Genomic DNA, 22906 nt, shown 5'->3' with positions numbered 1-22906 from the left:
GGGCTTGGTGCAGAGAGGTTTGGGCTCTGGTGCTGCCTGCTGGGAATGGGAGTCTGGCTGCTCTGCAAAAACGAAGGAGCAATCAGTTAAAGTTTTTATTTTATTTATATTAAAGGACAGCCTGCAGGCCAGGGGTGGTGGGGTTTTTTTTGGTTTTTTGGTTTGGGTTTTTTTTTTTTGCTTGCTTTGTTGCTGTTGTTGTTTTGGTAGGTTGGTTGGGTTTGTATTTCTCTTGGTTGGATTTGTTACGTACTAAAACCCAGCTCCCGTGGTTGAACCAGCCTTGGCGTGACAACACAATCCAGCCCGCCAGGCGCACTTCACAGTGAACGTTTCTTTGGTGTGTACTGCAGGGCTCCCCGGGACGCAGCGATGTGAGGAACAGCGGCACTACTGAGGCCGAAAACCAGGCTCAGGGGCTCCCATCCCGCTCCCGCCGCTCTCAGAGCCGGCCGCAGGGCGGGGACTCCCGCCGGCACTCCCAGAGTCGCGGCCGCGGGAGGAGCGTTCGGCCGAGCTGCGGCGCTCCCGGCGGCTGGGCCCAGGCGGCGGCTGAAGCGTCCCGGCTTCCCGCCCTCACCGACTCCGGAGGCTGGACCTGCCCGCGGCCTGCGGGGTGGCCCGGGCGCGGCAGTCCCACCGGGAGGGCGCCTGGGACTGCCGGGCTTCCTCGGCAGGCGGGCGGCGCGGAGCAGAACGGGCCCGCTGTAACGCGCCCTCCGGCGGCTCCAGGGCTTCGGTGTAGGCGGCCTGGCGGCCCAGTGTGCACCTTAACCCTCTTTTTCACACCGGTTTCTTTGTTTCTCTTAAATGCTTCGGGGGTTTTGGAAGACCGATAGAGTTTTGAACCCAGCAGACCCCTATAACTGTGTCGTCCGCGGTGTATAGGATGCTGCTTTTCAACTTCGTGGCTTTATAACTTAAGTTTTCACAAGTTGCTGTTTCCCTTCACATCAGCCGTGTCAGGTAAGTATCTCTGTGTAATGGCAGATGAGGAGGCCGGTGCTCAGGTCCTCAGCAGTCTTTGCGAAGCTGAGCGTGGACTAGAGGGGCTTGGAGGGGTGACACAGCCCCTTCACCTACACCACAAAGCCCTGCACCCAGGTCTCCAAAATGCAGGTAATCTTGAATCCTGCCTTCATGCATCCGGTTTCGAGTTTGCATTGCTGCCTGGCTCCTCCAGGAGGAGTGCTAAATGATTTTCTTTGATTTTGTTCTGTTAAGTACAAAGCCTAAAGTGCAGAATTGTCCTGCAGCAGATATGTGTACATATAGTCTCACTAGCTAATATAATATTAAATTTGTTTTAAGAGATTTTCTTTCCTGCCTGAAATACATGTCTTGGGATTTTTGTTTTGGTTATGTCTGTAGTAATGGCTTCGGGAACAGCGCTGATTTATGATGAGGAGATGACCACTCACAAACTACTTTGGAGAGAGTAAGTCACTGCCGTCGTTTTCATTAATAGATTCTTACCAGGACTTCTGAGAGAAGTACCAAGTAAATGCAGGTTTTGTAAATGTAATAGGAAACACCCAGTGGTAGATAACACTGTAATTTTCCTAGTAAATGGGAAGTCTTTCCTTTTGTAGAAAAGTTTTTATTTTATTCCCAGTTTGCATCCAGGTGCTGTGATGATAGTCTGAAACTGGATTTGAGAAGCTTTAGGTCTCCAGGCTGGCAGGCCTTAACAAGAAGTGTTAGGTTTAGGCATCTGAGTAGCCCCCTAAATAAAGTATTTTAAGCTAATTAAATAGTTTATAAACCTAAAGGATCATTTATCTTGTAGATGTGATATATGTTTATGAGCATATGTGGATATACTCACTCAGATAAAAGCTGACAATTAAATTCAGTTAGAGATTGGTATATGACACTTGCCTAAATTTACATAGATTAGGTTAATACCTTTGCAGTGCCAGAGTACCAGCCCATTGTTGTCTTCTCTCCCAAACCCACTTCTCCCCTGTTCACCTTCATTGTAATCTACAGCTTTTCATTTCAGCATTCCTGTGTCTGTAGTTAAGCATTGCTACTTTCAGTGGTGAGAGGGCAAACAAAAAATGATGCCATGGTGTTTCTTTTTGATTTAAGAACCATACATATTTTTCAGCTTGCATATTTTAGAAGCAATTTTTGGCCCAATTCCAAAGCAAAGAGTGTTTAAAGACTGTATTTCTCTTTTAATCCCACATATCACTCTATGAGGGTAATGAATGTTCTTACAATGCGAAATTAAAAGCTAGGCATTATGAAGTGTATTTGTTAGCTGTGGTAGTATGATTTTATAGTGATACTATTATTGCTTATTTTTAGTCCTGTTTGCGATATTGAAGTGCCAGAAAGGCTGTCTTCCTCTTATACGCAGCTGAAGTGTTATCATTTGTTGGAAAGATGTGTCCATGTGCCTGCCAGAGAAGGAAGCGAGGAGGAGATCCTGTTGGTTCACAGGTCTGAAACATACTTTCATCACCATTCAGGTTAATTCAATGAAGTAACAAATCTCATACTTCTAGGTCATACTTCACTCCATTTGAAAAGATCTGCTCCAAAACTTCCAGTGACTTCCAGTAATTTCAATGGAAAATGCATCACACTCAAAGTTAGACAGATGATGTTCAGTATGATGTAGGTGCTGAAGTATGAATCTGCTATTCCACTGAATCCCCATTCTCACTCTTTGGGTTCTTAAGCAATGAATGCTGATTTATACATAGGATCAGAAGTAAACTTCTAATCAAAATTGTGAAGAGACTTCAAAATGTGTAGAAAAATGAGTATTTTTTTAGAAAGATAATAACCTTATGTTTCTTCCAAGTGTCTTTGAGATAGAGCAAACTGAACAGAGAAACTTCACAGCTAATTCTGTCGGGGAACAGCAGCTTGCCCATTCTGAAGTCATGGCAATGAAATCTGCTCTAGTATTTTTCATTTCAGTGTGATGATTTTGCAGCCAACTGCATATGGTTCTGTGTGCTGCTTGTACACTCATTTGCAGTTGTCAGGGAGTGTGAGGGCAGCCTTCTGAGAGGCATGGGGAGTCGGGAGCAGAGCATGATGACATATAAGAACCCTTACTTTCAAAGCGCTCCTTACTTTTTTCACTACACCCTGCAACTGGCATTCCAGAGTATCTATTGGACTTGCAAAATACCACAGCCCCTTTAAACATACGTTCTGCTACTTTTCATTGCATTTCACATTTAAAAAATCCTTTTTAATTGCTTAGTGAAGTGTTGCAACTTTCTGTCCTCTGCAGTTCGGAATACTTAGAAGTGGCAAAAAGCACCCAAACAATGAATGAAGAGGAACTGAAAAAAGTCTCTGGAAATTACGATGCTTTCTTCTTTCATCCGGTGTGTAAGTTAAATTGCTTCCTCTGTGGGAGTATTTGTGTTACTGCATCCATCCAATTGACACTTTCCTAAGTAGGGCAAAATTTGCAATACATTTTTTTGCTATTTAAATAGACTTGCATTTATGATGTTATCTGTTTCAAGTTTAGTATAATGCTATAATTTAAATTGGCTAAGTGTCCTGTCATCTGTTTTTTAATTATATCATGCCAGTATAGCTCACTACCCAAATTTTAGCTCTATTTTTGTCACTTAATGTCACTGTAGACCATTAGTGAGCTACAAATCCTATCTTGGTAACAGTTGCTCTTGAATGTTTGGCTAGATAATGCAGGTGAGGTCCTTCACGTTTTGCCTCTGTAAGGTTTCATTCCTTACTCTCAAAGAGTTATTCCATTAGTCAGTTCAGTATGTCCATCCCATGTTTCTTAACTGCTCCAGAGAGAGCATCCTTATAAAGGATAAGGTTATCACAGGTAAATCTAGTCAAAAGCATATTGGAATCTGTGTTGTAAAATAATGCTTTCAACTATCTGCATACAACTTCAGTTGGGTAGAATTATCTCCAGACAATTTGCTGTTGGGGTACAAAAGCATGTCACGTGTAATTACTTTAAATAAGCTGATTAGTGATTGATGGCAACTATGAGTCTCTTTCAGAACACTTACCGCTGTGCCAAGCTAGCGGTAGGAGCAACTTTGCAGCTGGTGGATGCTCTGATGTCCGGAAAAGTGTGCAATGGAATGGCATTAGTAAGGTAAGAAAATAGGTGAGAAAGTTTTCACTTCTTACCAAAAATTCTTTTGTTGTAACTATTTAAAACTTTGGTTTAGACCTCCAGGTCACCACAGCCAGAGAAGTGCAGCTAATGGGTTCTGTTTGTTCAACAATGTTGCTATTGCAGCAGAATATGCAAAACTGAAATACAGTCTACACAGGTAAGTGCATGGTTGGCTCTAGAGAAGCTTTTCATACCCCAATTTGTCATTTAGATAACTCTGACATTGTACTGTTTTAGATTAATTTCTAGAGCTTTCTGGGCATCATATATGTTTTAGGTCAGTAAAACATATTAATCTATACCTATACCTCCTCTAGATTAAGATGCTGTGGTGGTTCTGCTGAATGTTTTCTTTTACTGATCTGTGCAGAATCCTGATTGTTGACTGGGATGTGCATCATGGGCAAGGAACTCAGTATATATTTGAAGAGGATCCAAGGTTTGAACAATTTTAGTTTTTTTATATTAGCTGGTAAAAGATTGCTTAACTCTGGAGAGAATAAGATTTCTTAAATTTCTAAAACTATAATTTTACAAAACATTCTCCTTGCTATTTTAGTTGTTGTTTTCTACTTGTTATAAAATAGAGGGGGAAATATAACAAAAAGAAAAATATGTAAATATACTCTATTGTAAAGAGTAGCAAACACAAAATGACTGATATGATTACCTTGGTTTGCCAGTAATAAGATCTCTCCATGTCAGTATTCAGGCAGTACATCTATTCTCTGTATTCACAGACCTCTCAGTTGAAGTATCCAAGTAGTAGTTGGATACAATACATGAGCTTTATATTGTTTTCAGAAAAGCCACAGAAGTAGGTTCTAGAAACAAGTCTGCTCTTCTAAAAATGCCCTGTCTTTGAGCTGAATGGACTGCATGCATCCAAGAAATTTTTAGCAGGTTAATTTTGCCACAGGACCTACTATGCTAAGTTTCACAGTCCAAGTCCCTTAAGAAAACTAAGGAGAAAAGACAATTCTATTTTATTACTTTCAATCAATGCAGTCACCAGGTTCAGGATATAAAGTCAGTTCCACAATAATTTGTCAAGTTGGATTTGTTATGTATATCTTTCAGTGTTTTGTATTTTTCCTGGCATCGCTATGAACATCAGGAATTCTGGCCATCACTCAAAGAATCTGATTATGATGCTGTGGGTCGGGGAAGAGGAAAAGGTTTTAACATAAATTTGCCTTGGAATAAGGTAAATGTTGTTTACAGCACAACAAAGCAAATGCAGTAGCTTTGTATCTCATGCTTTACATAATGCTTTCTGAGAAGTGTACTGCTTTTCATCCGTGGCAGATGTCTTAGCATAGTGTACATCCTTCCTGTCATTGGAATGTCTGCAGAGAAATATGGCTAAGAATGTGATAATGCTTTTTTCATTATTTTAGTTTTTTTTTTTATTTGTTTTTTGTTTTGTTTTAAAGAGGAAGATGTGCAAATATGTGCATATTTGTTTTTTCTATAATATCTTGCCATCAAATCAGAAAGTGTTTCAGGAGATGATTACATCCATCCTTGCTCAGCAGAGAACTGAAGCTCATACTTCAGTGGATATTAATGCACCTTACTTGAATTGAGTTTGTTTTACCTGACCTCATAATAAGGTTCCCTTAACTTTTGATACTATCATTCCTTAAAGTCTTAAAGAAACCTTAGAAAATTTGTTATTACAACAGGAAAATATGACCTTATTTCTGATATTTTGCAGGTTGGGATGGGAAATTCAGATTACCTTGCTGCATTCTTCCATGTGTTGCTTCCAGTGGCTTTTGAGGTATTTTTTTTTCTTCTCTGCTATATGAATAGCAAAACCAAAACCTCCTTCCTAAGTACTTCTTAAGCAGACACCTTTGAATGTTGTAGAAATACAGGAATTGCCAGTAGCATAGTTAACACCTTATTTCCGCTGGTATGACTGATGTCCTGATCAACTGAATAGTGTTTGAGGAATGTTAGCTTTTAGATATTCAATACTATGATCTGCAACTTCTCTGGAGGAATGAAAATAGTGTAAAAGTGTGATCTTAGTGTTTATTCAAGGAGAATCTTTGTGTTCATATTGTAGCTGAAATACCAGCTGAACATGGTACTGTTGAATTCCAGTACAAAATTGAAAACAGGGCATAAGAATGTGCTACAACTCTCTCTGTTTTATAACAGTTTGATCCTGAGCTGGTCATTGTCTCTTCTGGATATGATTCTGGAATTGGTGACCCCGAAGTAAGTAACTTGTGGCCTTTCTGTTGTCAGACATAAATCTGTTTTGATCTACCTCTTCAATGTCCTATGAATATCACTTTCTCTGAGCTATAAATACATGTTTGAGTCTTTAAGTTGACCCAAGCTACTCATTAAATACTACAACAAAACATGTAAAGGCAAATTATTCAATAGGCATAATTATAGGGGGGGGGTTGCACCTTTAAAGCGGTTGGTTCAGCATTTTGTTATATACAATAAAAGGCAAGTGTTCCAGTATTCCAACTCAGACTCATGTTTTTCAGATTGTATGGGGATTTTTTACCAATGTTTTGGTTCAGGGTTTCATCTCAAAATGTTTTCTTTGATTTAGGGTCAGATGAATGCCACTCCCGAAGTTTTTGCCCACCTTACCCATTTCCTGATGCAGTTGGCTAATGGCAAGCTGTGTGTCATCCTAGAGGTAATGACTTGTAAAATGTACCCCCAGGGGAAGGGTCTTTGTATTAGAGCCATGTAGGGCAAGGTAGAAGCTAGGAAGTAAAAGTTCTTGACAAAATAATTCATTCTTTTTATCTTTTGAGAATCAGGAATGCAAAAATGGCTAAGGTTTGACAGTACTGTTATACATTAAAAGAAATACATGTCTTAAAAACTGGGTTTGTTTTGTTTTTTTTTTTTAACTTAACATTTTGAAAAAGGAGCATATGGTCATTGTCAAAAAAATCCATATCCTCCACAAATATGTTCAGTTCTTGTAAACAGTGACTAGCCTGCTGCTCTGGACAGTCCCACACTCATTAAAATGTATTTAGTGAATAAGCTGCATTACCATTACAATTTATGTCTTAACTCCAGGAGTGCTTAAAAACCCCTTAACCTAAATATACTTTTAACTTAGTAATGGAGCCTTTACTAAATTCCCCTCCTAATGCTGATGGTGTGACTGCTCCACAGATGGTGTGCAGGAAGTCTGTCATCTGCAATCTAGCAGTTTTCAATCTGTCTTCAGTTGTTCTCCAAATTCTGCAAAACCATTAGGACAATCATGTCTTAAAAGTGTCAGGCTGAGGGAGATTTCCCATACACAGACATTTTAGAAGACAGTGATATTTGCTTTCTAAGGAGTCTTCCATCAGAATTGATGAAGATAGCGTATCACAGATAGGAAAGGAGAAGGCATGTTTCCAGGGTTTGCATCAAAAAGTCATGTCTGATTTCAGAAATTAATTGAACCATGATAAAATGAGTCAAACCATAGGATGCCAGTGAATTTCAGAAAACAGCCTCTAACTTAACTGGTCTTATATTGGAAGTCATTGACTTAGATGTACTTGCGTATCATCTTCCATTTCTATAATTTCAGATATATTTCAAAAGTTTAATTGTTTTCCATGATGATATTCAGAAGGATGTTACAAGTACTTGTTCCTTAAGTGACATGAAATACCTTTTTTCTAGGGTGGGTACCATTTGAAGTCATTGTCTGAATCCGTCTGCATGACTGTAAGGACTTTGCTTGGAGATCCTATACCTCAAATAACTGGAGAAATGGCACCTTGCCTAAGGTAAGCATATGAAGAATTTTAGAACCACTCATGTATTTATCACAGAGGTAAAGATGTGCATGCTTTGAACATTTTGCTGAAGCAAGGTTTTAATGTGATGCTTTATACCATGCTTCAGGAAGTGGTACACCTGGTTTGGTGGTATATTAAGGTTTTAATATGATGGTTTATATTATCTTATTTTCTGCTCTGGATAACTTAAAAAAAAAAAAGTCAAGGTACAGTTTTGTATACGTCTGTTTCTGAAATTACTTCAAGTTGTGAGAATTTAGTGGCTTATAATTTTGGACCTTGTTATCCTGTAGAGATCTATCTCACTCAAGGCTGACACAATCCTACTGTAATCAAGGCAATGCCAGTTAACAAGAGCCAGCATTTGGGAAAGAATGTATTAGCAAGGATTAGTTCTTCAGACTTCAAAGCCATTTCATTGCTGTAGTACAGCAATAGCTGGAGCTGACCTTTCTCTTGTCAGTGAGAGCTTATTCTGTGTGGAGCCAGTTGTGATGACTCCTCCTGTTTCTGGAATTTGGAGCATCACAGCTTGGGGTGCAAAAGCACTTGACCTGAACCAAGATAATTAAACTTTGAGTCTAACTTCTTTTTGGAGACAGTAGGACTGTGTTTGCACAGTGGTGAATCTGACCTAGGAAAGCATTCTGAACCTTGGGCCTCAATCAGTCCCAGATCTAAACAGCACCTTTCTCTCTACCTGTCTATACTATCTCCCCTACATCTCCAAGTTCCATCCTCAGTCCCTCTCCCACCTCAATAGTTGTCCTGAGTTTTTTCCAGTAGTAATGCTTCTTATGCATTCTGGTGGCAGCTCCTACCAGTTGGCTGCACTGGTTAAAACTTGGATCTCAGATCAGTCAGGGAAGTGGTGTAATATACACAGGCTGTGTATAAACTCTGATGGAGCAAAGGTGGTTATTTTGCTCCAAGCACATCCCATACCCCCTGTATCACTTTTTCTCTACCAGTTCCAGCATCTGTTTGCTGGTAATACAGAGTTGATTACATATTTATCCATTATATTAGTCAAGCACCTGAACACCTTACAAATAATCTCCAAGTACACAGAATTTCTCCTGGGTTTAACATGATCTTAATTATGTTTGTAGGAGAGCTGACATAATAGGACCGTTTTCCAGTAGTTCTGCAAATAACCAGTGATAAAAGGGATTTCAACACAAAGAATAGCAGGGAATGCAATTTGCTTGGTTACTGAACAGATAGGCTTGCTTTTGAGTGAATCCAATGACATCTTTACATTGTGTAGATAAAATGTCTGACAAAGACAGGTGAAACCCTGCCTCTCCTGAAGTCAGGCACAGGTGTGCTTCCTCCAAGATCAGGGTTGGGATTTCACTCCGTGTGTGTAAATGTGTGCACATACTGCATGTGTTGTTCTTCACTTTTCTTTTTCTTACTTTTGAATCTAATCTTTCCAAGCAATCTGCCCACTGGCTCTCATTCTGTTCTGTATTCTCAGAGGAGACCAGAGCTTGTTCATTTTCAGTTGGATTTTTTTTTGTTTTGCTTTTTCTTTGAGGTACATTTGTTTCCTTTATTTTCATTACTGCTAATACTGTTTATCCTGTTTCCTTTGTAGTGCTGTTGAGTCTATTCAAAATGTGAGAGCAGCCCACAAACCCTACTGGAAGTGGTTGATGTATGAAGGTAACTGCTTCTCTTTCCTCAAGCAAATGTGATTAGTAAATGGATTCATATAGAAATTCAAAATGATTAAGATTAATACCAATGGATTAAAATAATTGAACTACCAGTTATTCATCAACTGACTGATGAAGCAGTTTGAGGCTTCATTCAAGGCCATGTCTTCAGCTGGTCTGAAAAGAACTTCTGAAGCTGATGTTTGGCTTGATGATTATGTTTGCATCATGCCAAAAACTAGCACTTTGATATCTTTGTTTGAGGGTGCTGTTTTCTGTGTTGGAAGTATGGGCATAAGGTTTATTGTAATTTATGACCTTTTGCTAGATTAAAACAAATGTAGCAGCACTGAAAAGTAACATCTGTGGCAGGAAACATTGTAGCTGGTACATAGAAATAAATATGCATATTACGAATACAGATGTACTGTTTCGTAATCTACATCTGTACGTTAATAATATAATTATTGCAATATATGTAGCCAAATGTTAACGCACTGCTCGGGGATTAATACATGTTAAGCCCCCTCTTTTTTTTTTCTCTCTCTAGACGTATCATTTTTACAAAACTTGAGCACCAAATCACACCTACTAACAAAAGCTGATCCAAGTCCCTCCACAGAGCATGAATCTAAGATAACTAACAACAACAAAATTGTTGAAGTAGAAAGGTTTTTGGAACTGCACATGAAAAACATTCTATTTCCAGTGCCTCCCATCAAAACAGCAACAACAATTGACTCTAAAGGGTCAGCACATTTTCTCCCTGGACCTGTTCATTTGGTGAAGGAAATGGACAAAAGTGAAATCAAAGCTCTTGTCAGGTTGGTCCTGTTTATTTAATTTTCAACCTAATTACGAGGATGAGAGGTCTCTGTGCAGACTGCCACCTAGCTCTGTCTCTGCCATGGCCATCTTTTAGGCTTTAGTCTACTCAGTTATAGTCAGAGTTTCTTCTTTTGAAAAATTAAGACATTGGTGTTAGTTATCACTCACAGCCTTTAGTTTAGTTCTTTGAAGTACTTAATCAAAATACTTTCAGATAAAACTATTTCAGTGGAGATACATAGATAAAACTGTTAGATAATTAGATAATATTAGATAATAGATAAAACTATTTCAGTGTTATCATCTTCCTGATAGAGCTGGGGTTTTGAGAATCAATGTGTAGCACCTATATAAATATTACAGCATCAGTACTAACTGCAAAATACTGTTAACTGTGTCCTTGTTGAACATATTGCCTCTAACCTAAGTTTTCTTCATACCATTTATTTTACAGTGGCTTTTACGTAGACATTGTGAAAGAGGACAAAACTCTGTTCTCTCTTGGCAGTGTGTTGGCTGTCCTAGATAAAATACTTAAGAAGGAGGTAATAATAAACTGTTTCAATCTTGGGGGTGGAGGAGGCTAGGAGGAGAGTTAGCTTCCTCTGACTTTTCCTTCTACTGTATTGTTGTCCAGATATTAGTTACTGTGTAGTTCACAACCCTCCTATCCTCATCTAGAATGTGCTTAACTACAAGAATATTCAAGATGAAAAAAAATTATGTAGGGATTGTGGTTAACCCAAAGACATCTTTCTAATGATCTTTGGGCAAGACATTGTGTTGCCCAAAGAATATGAGCCAGTAAGAACCTTCTCATCACTATCAGACACAGAGGTGAGCCATGCATTCTGTCTTCCAGCTGAGGGGAGCAGAAGCTGGTGTGTCAAGCACTAGTGAGCAGCAGCAAGAAATCTGAACATGAAATGTAAAAAAAATTTCCTCTCTTAATGCACAGTTTTGCCTCCTGTCTTAGGGGAGACTTCTGCATTACCTTTCAGTACAAGATGCCGTGCTGTGTGCAGCTGCACCCATTTGCCATTATCTGTACAACAGCTTACTCATAGTAAATTTTGATTTATACGTGCACACACCCCCTGCCAGCTAGTGAAGCTGTTAAAACCCCCACTGTGCTGTGATTCTGAACAGAGTAATTCCAGCTCGGCATTCTGATTCTTGCAGGGTCAGGAATGAAGAGGAGGCAGGCCGGGAGGGTACATGTTTGTATTTATGTATAAAAAGTTGGAGAAGCAAAGAGGAAAAATTGCAAACAAGTTAAGAATACTACATCATAATAAATTAGTCTTTCCCTTTGAAGAAAAAGCTCTTTCTAAAGTACCAGGCCAGCAAGTAAGAGTAACTGCCAGAATGGCCTTTTTCTTTTAAGCCACCTTCTTGTTGTTGGAACGGATATATGTAGATCTCAAGGACAAACTTCTAATGTTGTAGACTGCTCATACCTCCGGGAAAGACTATAAATAGAAAAAAAAAAAGTAAAGAAATAGAACATCCCATGAGCTACAGAAGCTAAGCTGAGCTTTTTGTGTTGACATATACAAAGAGGAGTGAGCAGAGAGAGCATGCATTATCTTTTTGCTTAGCTTTCATGTGAAGTTCAAAGCACTACATAACATAAATGAAACATGAAAGGCTGAGTGAGTAATACCGCCATTGAATTTTCCAGAAAGGAATAGCTTGCCTAGGTTAAAGGAAGAGTCAGAATTAGAATTCAGGGATGACCTCCTTTACATAGGATGTATATTTCTGATGCAGTTTGCCTACTGGCGCACTGAGTGTATCCAATCTGCAGGCTATCTAAGAGAACCAGTAAATATGACCTTCTCCTGCAAAAGCTATTTTTACAGTTGCCTTTTAGCACAGCACCATACTTACGAAGTTACAGAACAGCCCTTGGTATAACAATCAACTATGGCCTTTCTGTAGGAAATGAATTAATAACATTTTCTTAACCCTACTATGATAGATCAATAAGATTCTTTTCATACAGCAGTAGCTTTGTTTGAATGTCACATCTAAACAAGAAAAAAGACAGTTGATACAAAAGGCATCATCTTGTGCAGCATTAATTCTGAATGAGAAATCTATTTTGCAGGTATGCAATGGAATTGCAGTATCCCCCACTGCTGTGTCTGTTCCTGTTGCACTAAGACATTCTGTTCAGTTTGGATTTCAAAGGTGAATTTGTATCTTTTGCATTTGGGGATGTTTGACAAAATGTAAAAATAAGATACTGGGTGTTTGAAGTATGGCAAACAGCCTTCAAAGCCTTAATTTTAAAACAAATAGCATCTCCATATGCAAAGCATTTTCAGTATCTAGTTAGGCAGTATTGTAAATGCTAGTGAACCCCTTTTGCCTTACCAAAGGCAAAACACTTGTAAGGATGACTGCTGTGCTAGCCTATGTTTTCTTTGTCAGATTTTTATTGTCTTTGGTCCAAGTACATTATCTTGGTTTCATTTTTTCTGGAAAGTATTTGGTGGGTGAAAAGAACTTCCCTTGAGCTGTCATAAATGTTTTTTCTTTGTACTTTTAATGGATCAAATTCAGAAACAATATACATTATTTTTATGCATGTAATCTACATGCAAACTCTTTAAACAAATTGCACTAATAGAAAAAAATACTTGTGGATATAAATGTATGCATATTTTTCTTTGTTTTCTGCAGAGTGCTTTGTATATTTGTTGGGGACATGCAAATCAGACCAAATACAGAAGATGGGTGAGATTTCTCTTTACTTCATAGAATCATAGAATGTTTAGGTTGGAAAGGACCTTAAGATCATCTAGTTCCAACCCCCCTGCCATGGGCTGGGACACCTCGCACTAAACAGTGTTGCTTAAGGCTCTGTCCAGCCTGGTCTTGAACACTGCTAGAGATGGAGCATTTACCACTTCTTTGGGCAACCTGTTCCAGTGCCTCACCACCCTCACAGTAAAGAACTTCCTCCTTACATCCAATCTAAACTTCCCCTGTTTAAGTTTTAACCTGTTACCCCTTGTCCTGTCACTACAGTCCCTAATGAAGAGTCCCTCCCCAGCATCCTTGTAGGCCCCCTTCAGATACTGGAAGGCTGCTATGAGGTCTCCACGCAGCCTTCTCTTCTCCAGACTGAACAGCCCCAACTTTCTCAGCCTGTCTTCATACGGGAGGTGCTCCAGTCCCCTGATCATCGTGGAGGCCCTCCTCTGGACTTGTTCCAACAGTTCCATGTCCTTTTTATGTTGAGAACACCAGAACTGGACACAATACTCCAGGTGAGGTCTCACAAGAGCAGAGTAGAGGGGCAGGATCACCTCCTTCGACCTGCTGGTCACGCTCCTTTTGATGCAGCCCAGGATACAGTTGGCTTTCTGGGCTGCAAGCGCACACTGAAGCCGGCTCATGTTCAGTTTTTCATTGACCAACTTCAGGGATTCACATCCCAAAGGCTTTATAAATGTTTATGAGTTGTCGATATGTATGGTGAAATCTGCACCAAGGATTCAGTCATGAGATGTTGTTCATTAAGTTTAGCATAAGACAAAATACAGAACATCCCCAAATATATCTCTGAAGAGAAACTGCTATCTCTAAATGCCACTTTAAGATTTAGGTTTAAAGAATAATCCCTCTATATTATATGAAAATTAGATTGTTACTGACATAGAATATTGAAAATATAAAGTAATAAAGAAGACATGTAATTTGCCCTAATATAATAACTAACATTATTGTTAGTATCGAATTGTATATAACAAAAACCCCAACCCCCCAGAGATTTGGTAGTGGCCTAAGGCTGACATCATGTCAATTCTCAAAATTAAATAAACATCCCTAGGCAATAGCCACAGTCTGCTCTGTTTGCAGCATTCCAGATTGTGATTTAGGGCTCATTTTTTTAAAGCACTTTTCTGTGTGATTGGGACTTCAATAATGTGACCTTTTTATTTCAGACACTAAAATGACTAAAAACCATGTGCACAGTCTTCCTATAACTGTAGGGGGCACATGCTGTAGATGCAGAGTTCCTTATTGGAAGTAATCTTTACTTATCTATAACTTTTTTTTTGCCACTTCCCCTTTTTCTTAAAAGTAATTTACCCATAGTTTTCAATACTCTTCTTTAAAAACTACCTTAAAAATTATTTCCATTTTAATTAGTGTTTACATTAAGGCATGTACTAATGCAAATAGTTACTTGCTCCTGTGTTATGAATTTGTATTTAAAGAATGATGAAAGAAAAATTCTGTCTCATTGGAAGTTGTTGATTAAATACTCAGATGTGGTGTTTATTTACAGAAAAGTACTCATGGTACATATTTGTGAGAAAGAAGAGTTTGGAAAGACCAGCTCCAAACACTATATTTCTCTAAGCTGGAAAGAGGTAAGATTCACTTTCTGGAAACAACGTTAGAGAAAAATGTTTTAAACAGTAGAATATATTTACAGATTCATAAAATGTCACTGAGAATCACACCTCTCACTGCAATTTGGACCTTTGAAAACACTTCCTTTTCTTGCCCTTGCCAAGGTACTACTCCTTCACAGATCTGTAGAGTATATTAGAATGCACAGGGCTGTGGAAACCTTCAGTAGCTACTGGGGTTCATCTTCAAGAAGGCAGAGTTAAAGCGTGAAGACATTAAAGAATAGATAAATAATCTGCATGCTTAATGTAAAAATTGCTGTGAGAATAGATGAGTGTCCAATTTCCTAGGTCAATCAAAAGCTTTTTGAGATTCACCTTACTGTTTTGGTTTATATCTGGGAATCTGGGGCTTTACCTGTGTGCTAAACAGTTTCTTGTTGTTAAAGGATGCCAAAGGAAATGATTTCTTTCCTGCTGTACTTGGAGTAATTCTTCCTGTAGCATACAGTTATCAACCAAACTTGACAGTAATAGCTGTTGGACCAAACAGGAGCCTTGGAATAAGTGGGATTTCTCTGCTTTTTGCTTTGCTACAAGGATTAGCTGAATCTCGCATTTTTGCAGTGATTGAGGTAAGAAGTAGTGCTAAGCTGTGGTATTTCAAAGTGGCTGGGACAGAACTGAAATCAAACAGCAGCACGTGTAGTATGAACTGCTTCCAGGCTGCCTAGTAGAAGATATTGGCTGTACCTATACTGCCTTTGGTACCCCTGAGTTCATGATGCAAGCAGCCTAAATTTCTTTCTGTCCTGAGAACAAGACACAGCTGAGTACTGGGCTGTAGGCAGCCTCCATCACTGAGAAGCTGAGGTATGAATGCAAGCCCATGGTTATGTCTATGAACAGTAGATGTTCTGACAATTTGCTACAACTTCCCTTTCCACCTGGGATTCATTCCTCAAAGCTGTCTCTTCAAAAGAGATACTTGTGTCTGTTAACTGTATGGCCTCTTTCCATGAAATGTGACTGTAAGCGGCCCACTGTAAGCGGCCCATTGGCCTGTTTATCATAAACCACTAAATTTCCTCTTCTTCTCTCCCCCATGCTGTACTTTATCACACATGATTTCAGTCATGCAGAAGGTAAATCAGAATGGCACATACCCTTTAAGTGGCCTTAACTGCCGTAATACATAACTGAGTCCCAATGTGTTTCTGGTAGAGAGGATGGCAAAGGAAATGAAGAATATACGGATCTTTCCCTAGTCTAGTTTTTCCACACATCACCACCTTAAAGATTTCTAAATTTAGGAAGTCAGACGCTGTATCCAGACCTGTGTGTGGTAAGTGTGAGCATATTTTCCATGAATTTATCTAATCTCTTAAAGAACTCAGTTTACACTCTTGGCCCCTGCAGCATCCTGTGGCTGTAACACGATTCCTGTCTGTGTTCTGTGAAACAGTAACTTTTGATTGCTTTTGTGCCTTCTAACTCTTCTTTAATGAGAAACAACTAGTAATTGTTCACATATTCTTATCTGTTCCCCAGCAAGTATCCACTTAAAGATACACTATTCATTTAGTTGGCAGTTAAGTGGGTTTTGACATACTTAATTCTGTAGTGTTCTCAAATGTCATTTAATTTGCAGTGCTGATATTTAAGCTGTCCAAGCTACAATAATTTGTACATTGATATGCAGTAGACATGAATAGTGTATTTGCATGTTACTAATTAGGAATATGAAATGGAAAGAATTATTGGTATTCTAAAGGGAAACTGGGAGGTAAAAAGGAAGTTGGGTATGCATCATTTCGAAATGGCTGGTACTTTTATACTGGTACTGTGCAGGTAGCTCCATAATAAGTTTATGTAATTTTTGGGGAGTTTCTAATGCATGTGTTTGGCTTTTTAGAATAATTGAAAAATACTTCTGTCTCTTAAAAATAAAATAGTGTTGCAGTCTTCCAAATTAAATAATCTTCACATGCTATCAACATTTCACGATAGAATTTCTGCGAGCAAATGATATTGATTTGAACTGTCGGAGTCCAGAAAAGTCACTTCTTGATGAAGGAAAATATATCTCTATTTTCTACCTATAGAAAGTAAATGGTGCACGAAATAAACAAGCTGCATGGCCCCCTTCCTGCCTAATATTTTCTGTCTTTAACCCAGCATTATTTCTTTTCAGTCACTAAAGGAAAACTGAGATTACTTCTCTGAAAGAAACAAATTTTACAGGAGATAAAAAATAATTTGCCTTTATCAGTAAAACCTTCTCCATTTTGACACATTTTTATTTGAAAAAGGAAAGTTCCTCATTCTTGCTACTAATACTAGTAACTTAATTACAAAAGCTTGTTTTAAAGTACTCCATGTATTACTGAAACGAAGAAAGTTTGGTTACCAGAAGTATTTTTTTTCTTCTTAAATAGGATACGGAGATAAACTTAGTGCAAAGTGTAGCCAAAGCATTAGTGGGTACTTCTACACCTCACTTTGGAGTTTTTGTACCTCCTACCCAGGAAAAAGTAAAACAAATAAAAATATTAAGAGACCAATTTCAGCAGGAATGGAAAATGCTTCAGTGTTCAGGTAAGCTGTCTGGTTTTATCTTTAGATACGCAAGTTTCTGAAAAGATGGTAAAAAAAACAGCTGGATCCTTGTAGTCAGTGGGATATTGAAGTCAGTGGGAACAATTGATCTAATGTGAAAAGCATGAAATTCTGAATGCTTTAATTCTGCCACTTCAGCCAGAAGGCACCAAAATTCATAGCATAGTAAGTGTACCCTTGGGAACTTTGAATACTGTTACTCCAAAATCTTGAAGTGAAACGACCAAAATGTTAAATGCTTAAAGAACAGTTAGTAAGATGTGAGATGTGCACTGGCTCTGACTCCTAATGTGTTTTCTGAATATAGTGCCAAATCAGGTGACACTTTCATGCATTCATCCCATCCACAAATAACTTCACTGAACAGACTACTACCCGCTGCTGGTCTTCCAGACAGGTGAGGAGTAAGCTGCTTCCCGCAGTCTGAGGGGGATGAAGAAAGACTACAGGGCCTTGGGGCAGATGGTGAAAGAGTCTGGGGCTCAAGTGATCTTCTCCTCTCTCCTTCCATCTTCCACTGATGATGTGGGAAGGAATGGGAAGATTCAGTTCATAAACGATTGGCTTTGAGACTGGTGCTACAGGCAGGGCTTTGGATTCTTTGATAACAGCTGGTTTTATAGGGCACCAGTCTGGACAATGACAAGTGGGAAAGGTTTGTCTCACAGAGGCAAAAGGATGCTGGGGCACGAATTAGCAGGGCTCATTTGGAGGGCTTTAAACTAGATTCAAAGGGGGATGGGGTTGTAGCTGGGCTTGCCCCAGTGGGGCAGCACTCCAGAATTGATGAAGACTGGGAGGCCCCCTATAATCCTAGGGTGAAATCGGTGTGCTCAGCTCGCTCCCTGGAATGTCTGTACACAATGCGTGCAGCATGGGAAGTAAGCAGGAGGAGTTAGAAACCTGTGTTAAGTCAGGAGATTATGATCTGGTGGCAATTACAGAGACGTGGTGGGACAGCTCACATGACTGGAATATAGTCATGGAGGGCTATGTCCTCTTCAGGAAAGACAGGCCAGCCAGGAGGGGTGGTGGGGTTGCTCTTTATGTGCAAGAGCAACTACAATGCACTGAGTTCTGTCCAGGGACAGATGACGAGCGAGTTGAGAGTCTGTGGGTGAGAATTAAGGGGCAGGCTGGCAGGGGCGATACTGTTGTGGGTGTCTGTTACAGACCCCCAGATCAGGGTGAGGAAGTTGACGAGGCCTTCTACAGGCAGCCGAGAGCGGCCTCACAGTCACAGGCCGTGGTCGTCGTGGGGGATTTTAACTTCCCTGATGTTTGCTGGAAGGACCACTCGGCAACCCAGCCACAGTCCAGGAGGTTCCTCCAGTGTATGGATGATAACTTCCTCCTGCAAATGGTGGATGAGCCAACCAGGAGAGGAGCGCTGCTGGATCTCATCCTCACTAACAAGGAGGGTCTGGTCGAAGCAGTAAGGGTTGAGGGCTGCCTTGGTTGCAGCGACCACAAGATGGTGGAATTCAGGATCTTGTGTGGTAGGACCAGTAGAATAGCAAGTAGAATTGCAACCCTGGACTTTAGCAGGGCAAACTTTGGCCTTTTCAAGCAATCCCATGGGCAAGGCTGTTTGAAGGTAAAGGGACCCAAGATAGTTGGTTGACGTTCAAGGATTGCTTTTTCCGAGCTCAAGATCGGAGCATCCCGACACGTAGGAAGTCAAGGAAGAGGGCCAGGAGACCTGCGTGGCTAAATAGGGAATTGCTGGGTATGCTTAAGTGGAAGAGGAGAGTTTACAGGTCATGGAAGGAGGGGCTAGCCACTTGGGAGGAATATAAGGCTGCTGCTAGAGGATGTAGGAAGGCAGCTAGGATGACTAAGGCCTCCTTAGAATTAAACCTGGCGAGAAGGGTCAAGGACAGCAAAAAGAGCTTTTTCAAATACACAGCAGATAAAACTAACACCAGAGGCAGTGTAGGCCCACTGATGAACGGGATGGGTGCCCTGGTGACAAAAGATACAGAGATGGCAGAGTTACTGAATGCCTTCTTTGTCTCTGTCTACTCTGCTGCGGGCAGTCCTGAAGAGCCCTGTACCCCTGAGACCTTAGATGAAGTCAGGTCAACGGAGCGGTTTCCCTTAGTCGATGAGGAATGGGTTAGAGACCAGTTGAGCAATCTGGACATCCATAAATCCATGGGTCCAGATGGGATGCACCCGCGGGTGCTGAGGGAACTGGCGGAAGTCATTGCTAGACCACTTTCCATCATCTTTACCAAGTCTTGGGAAACGGGAGAGGTGCCTGAGGACTGGAGGAAAGCAAATGTCACTCCAGTCTTCAAAAAGGGCAAGAAGGAGGACCCGGGTAACTATAGACCGGTCAGCCTCACCTCCATCCCTGGGAAAGTGATGGAACACCTTATCCTTGGTGCCATCTTAAGGCATATCAAGGATAAGAGGGTTACGAGGAGCAGTCAGTATGGCTTCACCAAGGGGAAATCAGGCTTGACCAATCTCTTAGCCTTTTATGAGGAAATAACACGGTGGATGGATGATGGCAGAGCGGTGGATGTGGTCTATCTTGACTTCAGCAAAGCATTTGACGCAGTCTCCCACAGCATCCTCACAGCTAAATTGAGGAAGTGTGGTCTGGATGATCAGGTAGTGAGGTGGACTGTGAGCTGGCTGAAGGAGAGAAGCCAGAGAGTTGTAGTCTATGGGGCTGAGTCTAGTTGGAGGCCTGTAACTAGTGGAGTGCCTCAAGGGTAAGTACTGGGACCAGTATTATTTAATATATTCATCAATGATTTAGATGAGGGAATTGAGTGTACTATGAGCAAGTTTGCTGATGACACTAAGCTGGGAGGAGTGGCTGACACGCCAGAAGGCTGTGCTTCCATCCAGCGAGACCTGGACAGGCTGGAGAGTTGGGCAGGGAATAACTTGATGAAATATAACAAGGGAAAGTGTAGAGTCCTGCATCTGGGCAGGAACAGCCCCAGGTTCCAGTATAGGTTGGGAAATGACCTGTTAGAGAGCAGTGTAGGGGAGAGGGACCTGGGGGTCCTAGTGGACGACAGGATGACCATGAGCCAACACTGTGCCCTTGTGGCCAAGAAGGCCAATGGCATCCTGGGGTGTATTAGAAGAGGGGTGGTTAGTAGGTCGAGAGAGGTCCTCCTTTCCCTCTACTCTGCCCTGGTGAGACCGCATCTGGAATATTGTGTCCAGTTCTGGGCCCCTCAGTTCAAGAAGGACAGGGCAACTAAGATGATTAAGGGAGTGGAGCATTTCCCTTATGAGGAAAGACTGAGGGAGCTGGGTCTCTGTAGTTTAGAGAAGAGGAGACTGAGGGGTGACCTTATTAGTGTATATAAATATGTAAAGGGGGAGTGTCACGAGGATGGAGCCAGGCTCTACTCAGTAGCAAACAATGATAGGACAAGGGGTAATGGGTACAAACTGGAACACAAGAGGTTCCACTTAAACTTGAGAAGAAACTTCTTCTCAGTGAGGGGAACACTGGAACAGGCTGCCCAGGGAGGTTGTGGAGTTTCCTTCCCTGGAGACATTCAAAACCCGCCTGGACACATTCCTGTGTAACATTACCTAGGTGTTCCTGCTCCAGCAGGGGGATTGGACTAGATGATCTTTTGAGGTCCCTTCCAATCTCTAGCATACTGTGATACTGTGTAACTCAGTAGTTATTAGTCATGCTGAGGTACTGCAGATAAACTTTTGTTTTTCAATGGAAAAAGCAAGGATAAAGGTGGGCATCTCTCTGAAGGAGAATGCCCGTCTCTCCTTCAGAAGAAATGGCGAAGAGCAGTGTTCTGGTTCCAATAAAAATGTTCTTACTGGGTTGGGAATTGGGGTATGATCTTTGATTAACAGTTCTTCTTACTGGTCTTTTCAGTGAAGGATGGGATTTCAAGAAGTTGACTTCAGAATCATTTTACACAGCAGAAGAAAATGTGTTGCTGTTCATGTTGCCTTTTAAATCACCAGGAAAAGAGCTGGTCAATCTCTAAACAGAGTGAGGGTCATTTACAATTATCTTCTGTTTTTAAAACCGTTTAAATGAGTATTTTCAGCTGGAGAACTCTGCAAATTCTATATCGGCACTAGTTATTTGGGACTGATGCCTGAAACAATTCCTGTACTTCATGACTACAAACTGGGGCCTGTGTCGTTTGTGACATTGTAAAGCAGGCTTGTATGCAGTAGCTTGACTCAAGTTCAAGAATTCCAGAAGACAGGCATCTGAAATGAGCAATCATAACAGCCAAAACATTTTAGTACTATTCAACATTATGCAAAAGTGCTTACACTGCTGCCACTACCAATGCTTCATTGGGAGTTTAAGCTTAACAACCATTATCATCACAAGTGTGATACAGGACATGCACACACTGTAGGTGTTCAGCTGCTTTTCTTCCTTTTTACAACTGACAACTGTCCATTAGAAAAATTAAAAGAACAGACAATGTTAGGTGAATCCTTTGTATCAGATTATGAAATAAAATTTCACTTGTGATGATAATGGGAATGGGCATGAGAGAAAAAAGAAAAATTGCATTTATAACCTGACATAATTGAATAGAGCAGTGTAGAGGGGACTTCACTCACCCTTCTTTCCAAACGTAGCTTGTTTCTGTGACAGATAAAAACCCCAAACCCCCAGAGGTTTGGTAGTGGTCTAAGGCTGACATCATGTCAATTCTCAAAATTAAATAACATCCTGAGGCAATAGCCACAGCCTGCCCTATTTTGCAGCATTCCAGATTGTAACTGAGGGCTCATGTTTAAGAGCACTTCTCTGTGTGACTGGGACTTCAATAATGTGACCTTTTAATTTTAAACACTAAAAATGATGTTTATACTGGTGTTGCTGCTGGGATCAGCTTGACATTATCTTAGTAACTAAATCTGTCTTTGCAATTTTCTGTTCTCACTGATACCCTTCTCATTGGCACTGCTTTCCAATGCCAATCCTTGAACATTTTGAACTGAAAATCTATTTCAAAAGAAACTAAAAGCCATGTCAAGCATTTTCACAAATGAAAGTTGAAGACAATTAAGATTCTGCTTTAAACTCAACTTCAAATTCCAAAAAGTAATTACTTTAAATTGGAAGCTGTGCAATGGCAAATGTTAACTTCAGAACTTTTCAGAACAGATTTTTTTTTGTTAATTATTCTCTCTCCACTGGAAAAAAAAGAAATAAATAAATAGATAAATAAAACTGACAGTTCAGCATTTTCAAGGGTAAAAACAACAAACCCAAACATTTTCTCAGAAATAGCTTTTACTTGCCTTCATTCAGCTGAATTTTTACATGGTTTGAATTATGAAATGTCGTATTTTGCTATGTATTTTTCTAAGATCTTGATGCATTTTATTAAAACATGAATTAAGATGAAAACCGTGTGCTCTTGGTAGAACTAGTTTGTAAGTGTGGTCAGCCGGCTGCAGCCACAGTGTGCAGCCCGGGCCCCGACCGTGGTTTATTGCTCTCTGTTACCGCTGTGT

The 22906-nt window shown here is 40.3% G+C and overlaps 1 protein-coding gene across 3 annotated transcripts; it reads left to right on the top strand.

Annotated features, from left to right (window-relative positions):
* The first annotated feature begins 630 nt into the window (after nucleotides 1–630).
* HDAC10 (histone deacetylase 10) lies at nucleotides 631–22356 on the top strand. Of its 3 annotated transcripts, none has more exons than XM_061467537.1 (21): nucleotides 631–739; nucleotides 1372–1438; nucleotides 2317–2451; nucleotides 3260–3356; nucleotides 4017–4114; nucleotides 4191–4295; nucleotides 4509–4577; nucleotides 5219–5345; nucleotides 5859–5924; nucleotides 6311–6370; nucleotides 6723–6812; nucleotides 7811–7917; nucleotides 9533–9600; nucleotides 10144–10417; nucleotides 10876–10966; nucleotides 12535–12617; nucleotides 13113–13166; nucleotides 14728–14812; nucleotides 15244–15429; nucleotides 17233–17392; nucleotides 21291–22356. In XM_061467537.1, the coding sequence occupies exons 2-21, from the start codon at nucleotides 1374–1376 to the stop codon at nucleotides 21314–21316; spliced, it is 2046 nt and encodes a 681-aa protein (XP_061323521.1). In that variant the 5' UTR covers nucleotides 631–739; nucleotides 1372–1373; the 3' UTR covers nucleotides 21317–22356. The 3 variants fall into 3 exon arrangements, with proteins under 3 accessions (XP_061323521.1, XP_061323520.1, XP_061323522.1); XM_061467536.1 differs by having other exon boundaries at nucleotides 665–966; XM_061467538.1 differs by lacking the exons at nucleotides 631–739; nucleotides 1372–1438 and having other exon boundaries at nucleotides 1464–2451; nucleotides 3260–3360.
* Nucleotides 22357–22906: the final 550 nt, after the last annotated feature.

This window comes from Pezoporus flaviventris, unplaced genomic scaffold (assembly GCF_033815535.1).
Source record: "Pezoporus flaviventris isolate CSIRO_AGI_PZ_B2104156 unplaced genomic scaffold, CSIRO_AGI_Pfla_v1 ptg000045l, whole genome shotgun sequence".
Classification (NCBI taxonomy): Eukaryota; Metazoa; Chordata; class Aves; order Psittaciformes; family Psittacidae; genus Pezoporus; species Pezoporus flaviventris.
The sequence above is the reverse complement of the archived record's forward strand: the minus strand, read 5'-3'. Positions and strand labels throughout refer to the sequence as shown.

What these genes read in the sequence shown, in the direction of transcription:
- HDAC10 (XM_061467537.1), top strand. Translation starts at nt 1,374, where the DNA reads ATGGCTTCGGGAACAGCGCTGATTTATGATGAGGAGATGACCACTCAC. An exon ending in ATATTTGAAGAGGATCCAAG is followed by an intron (nt 4,578 to 5,218) that starts GTTTGAACAATT and finishes TATATCTTTCAG; the next exon opens with TGTTTTGTATTTTTCCTGGC. An exon ending in TAAATTTGCCTTGGAATAAG is followed by an intron (nt 5,346 to 5,858) that starts GTAAATGTTGTT and finishes GATATTTTGCAG; the next exon opens with GTTGGGATGGGAAATTCAGA.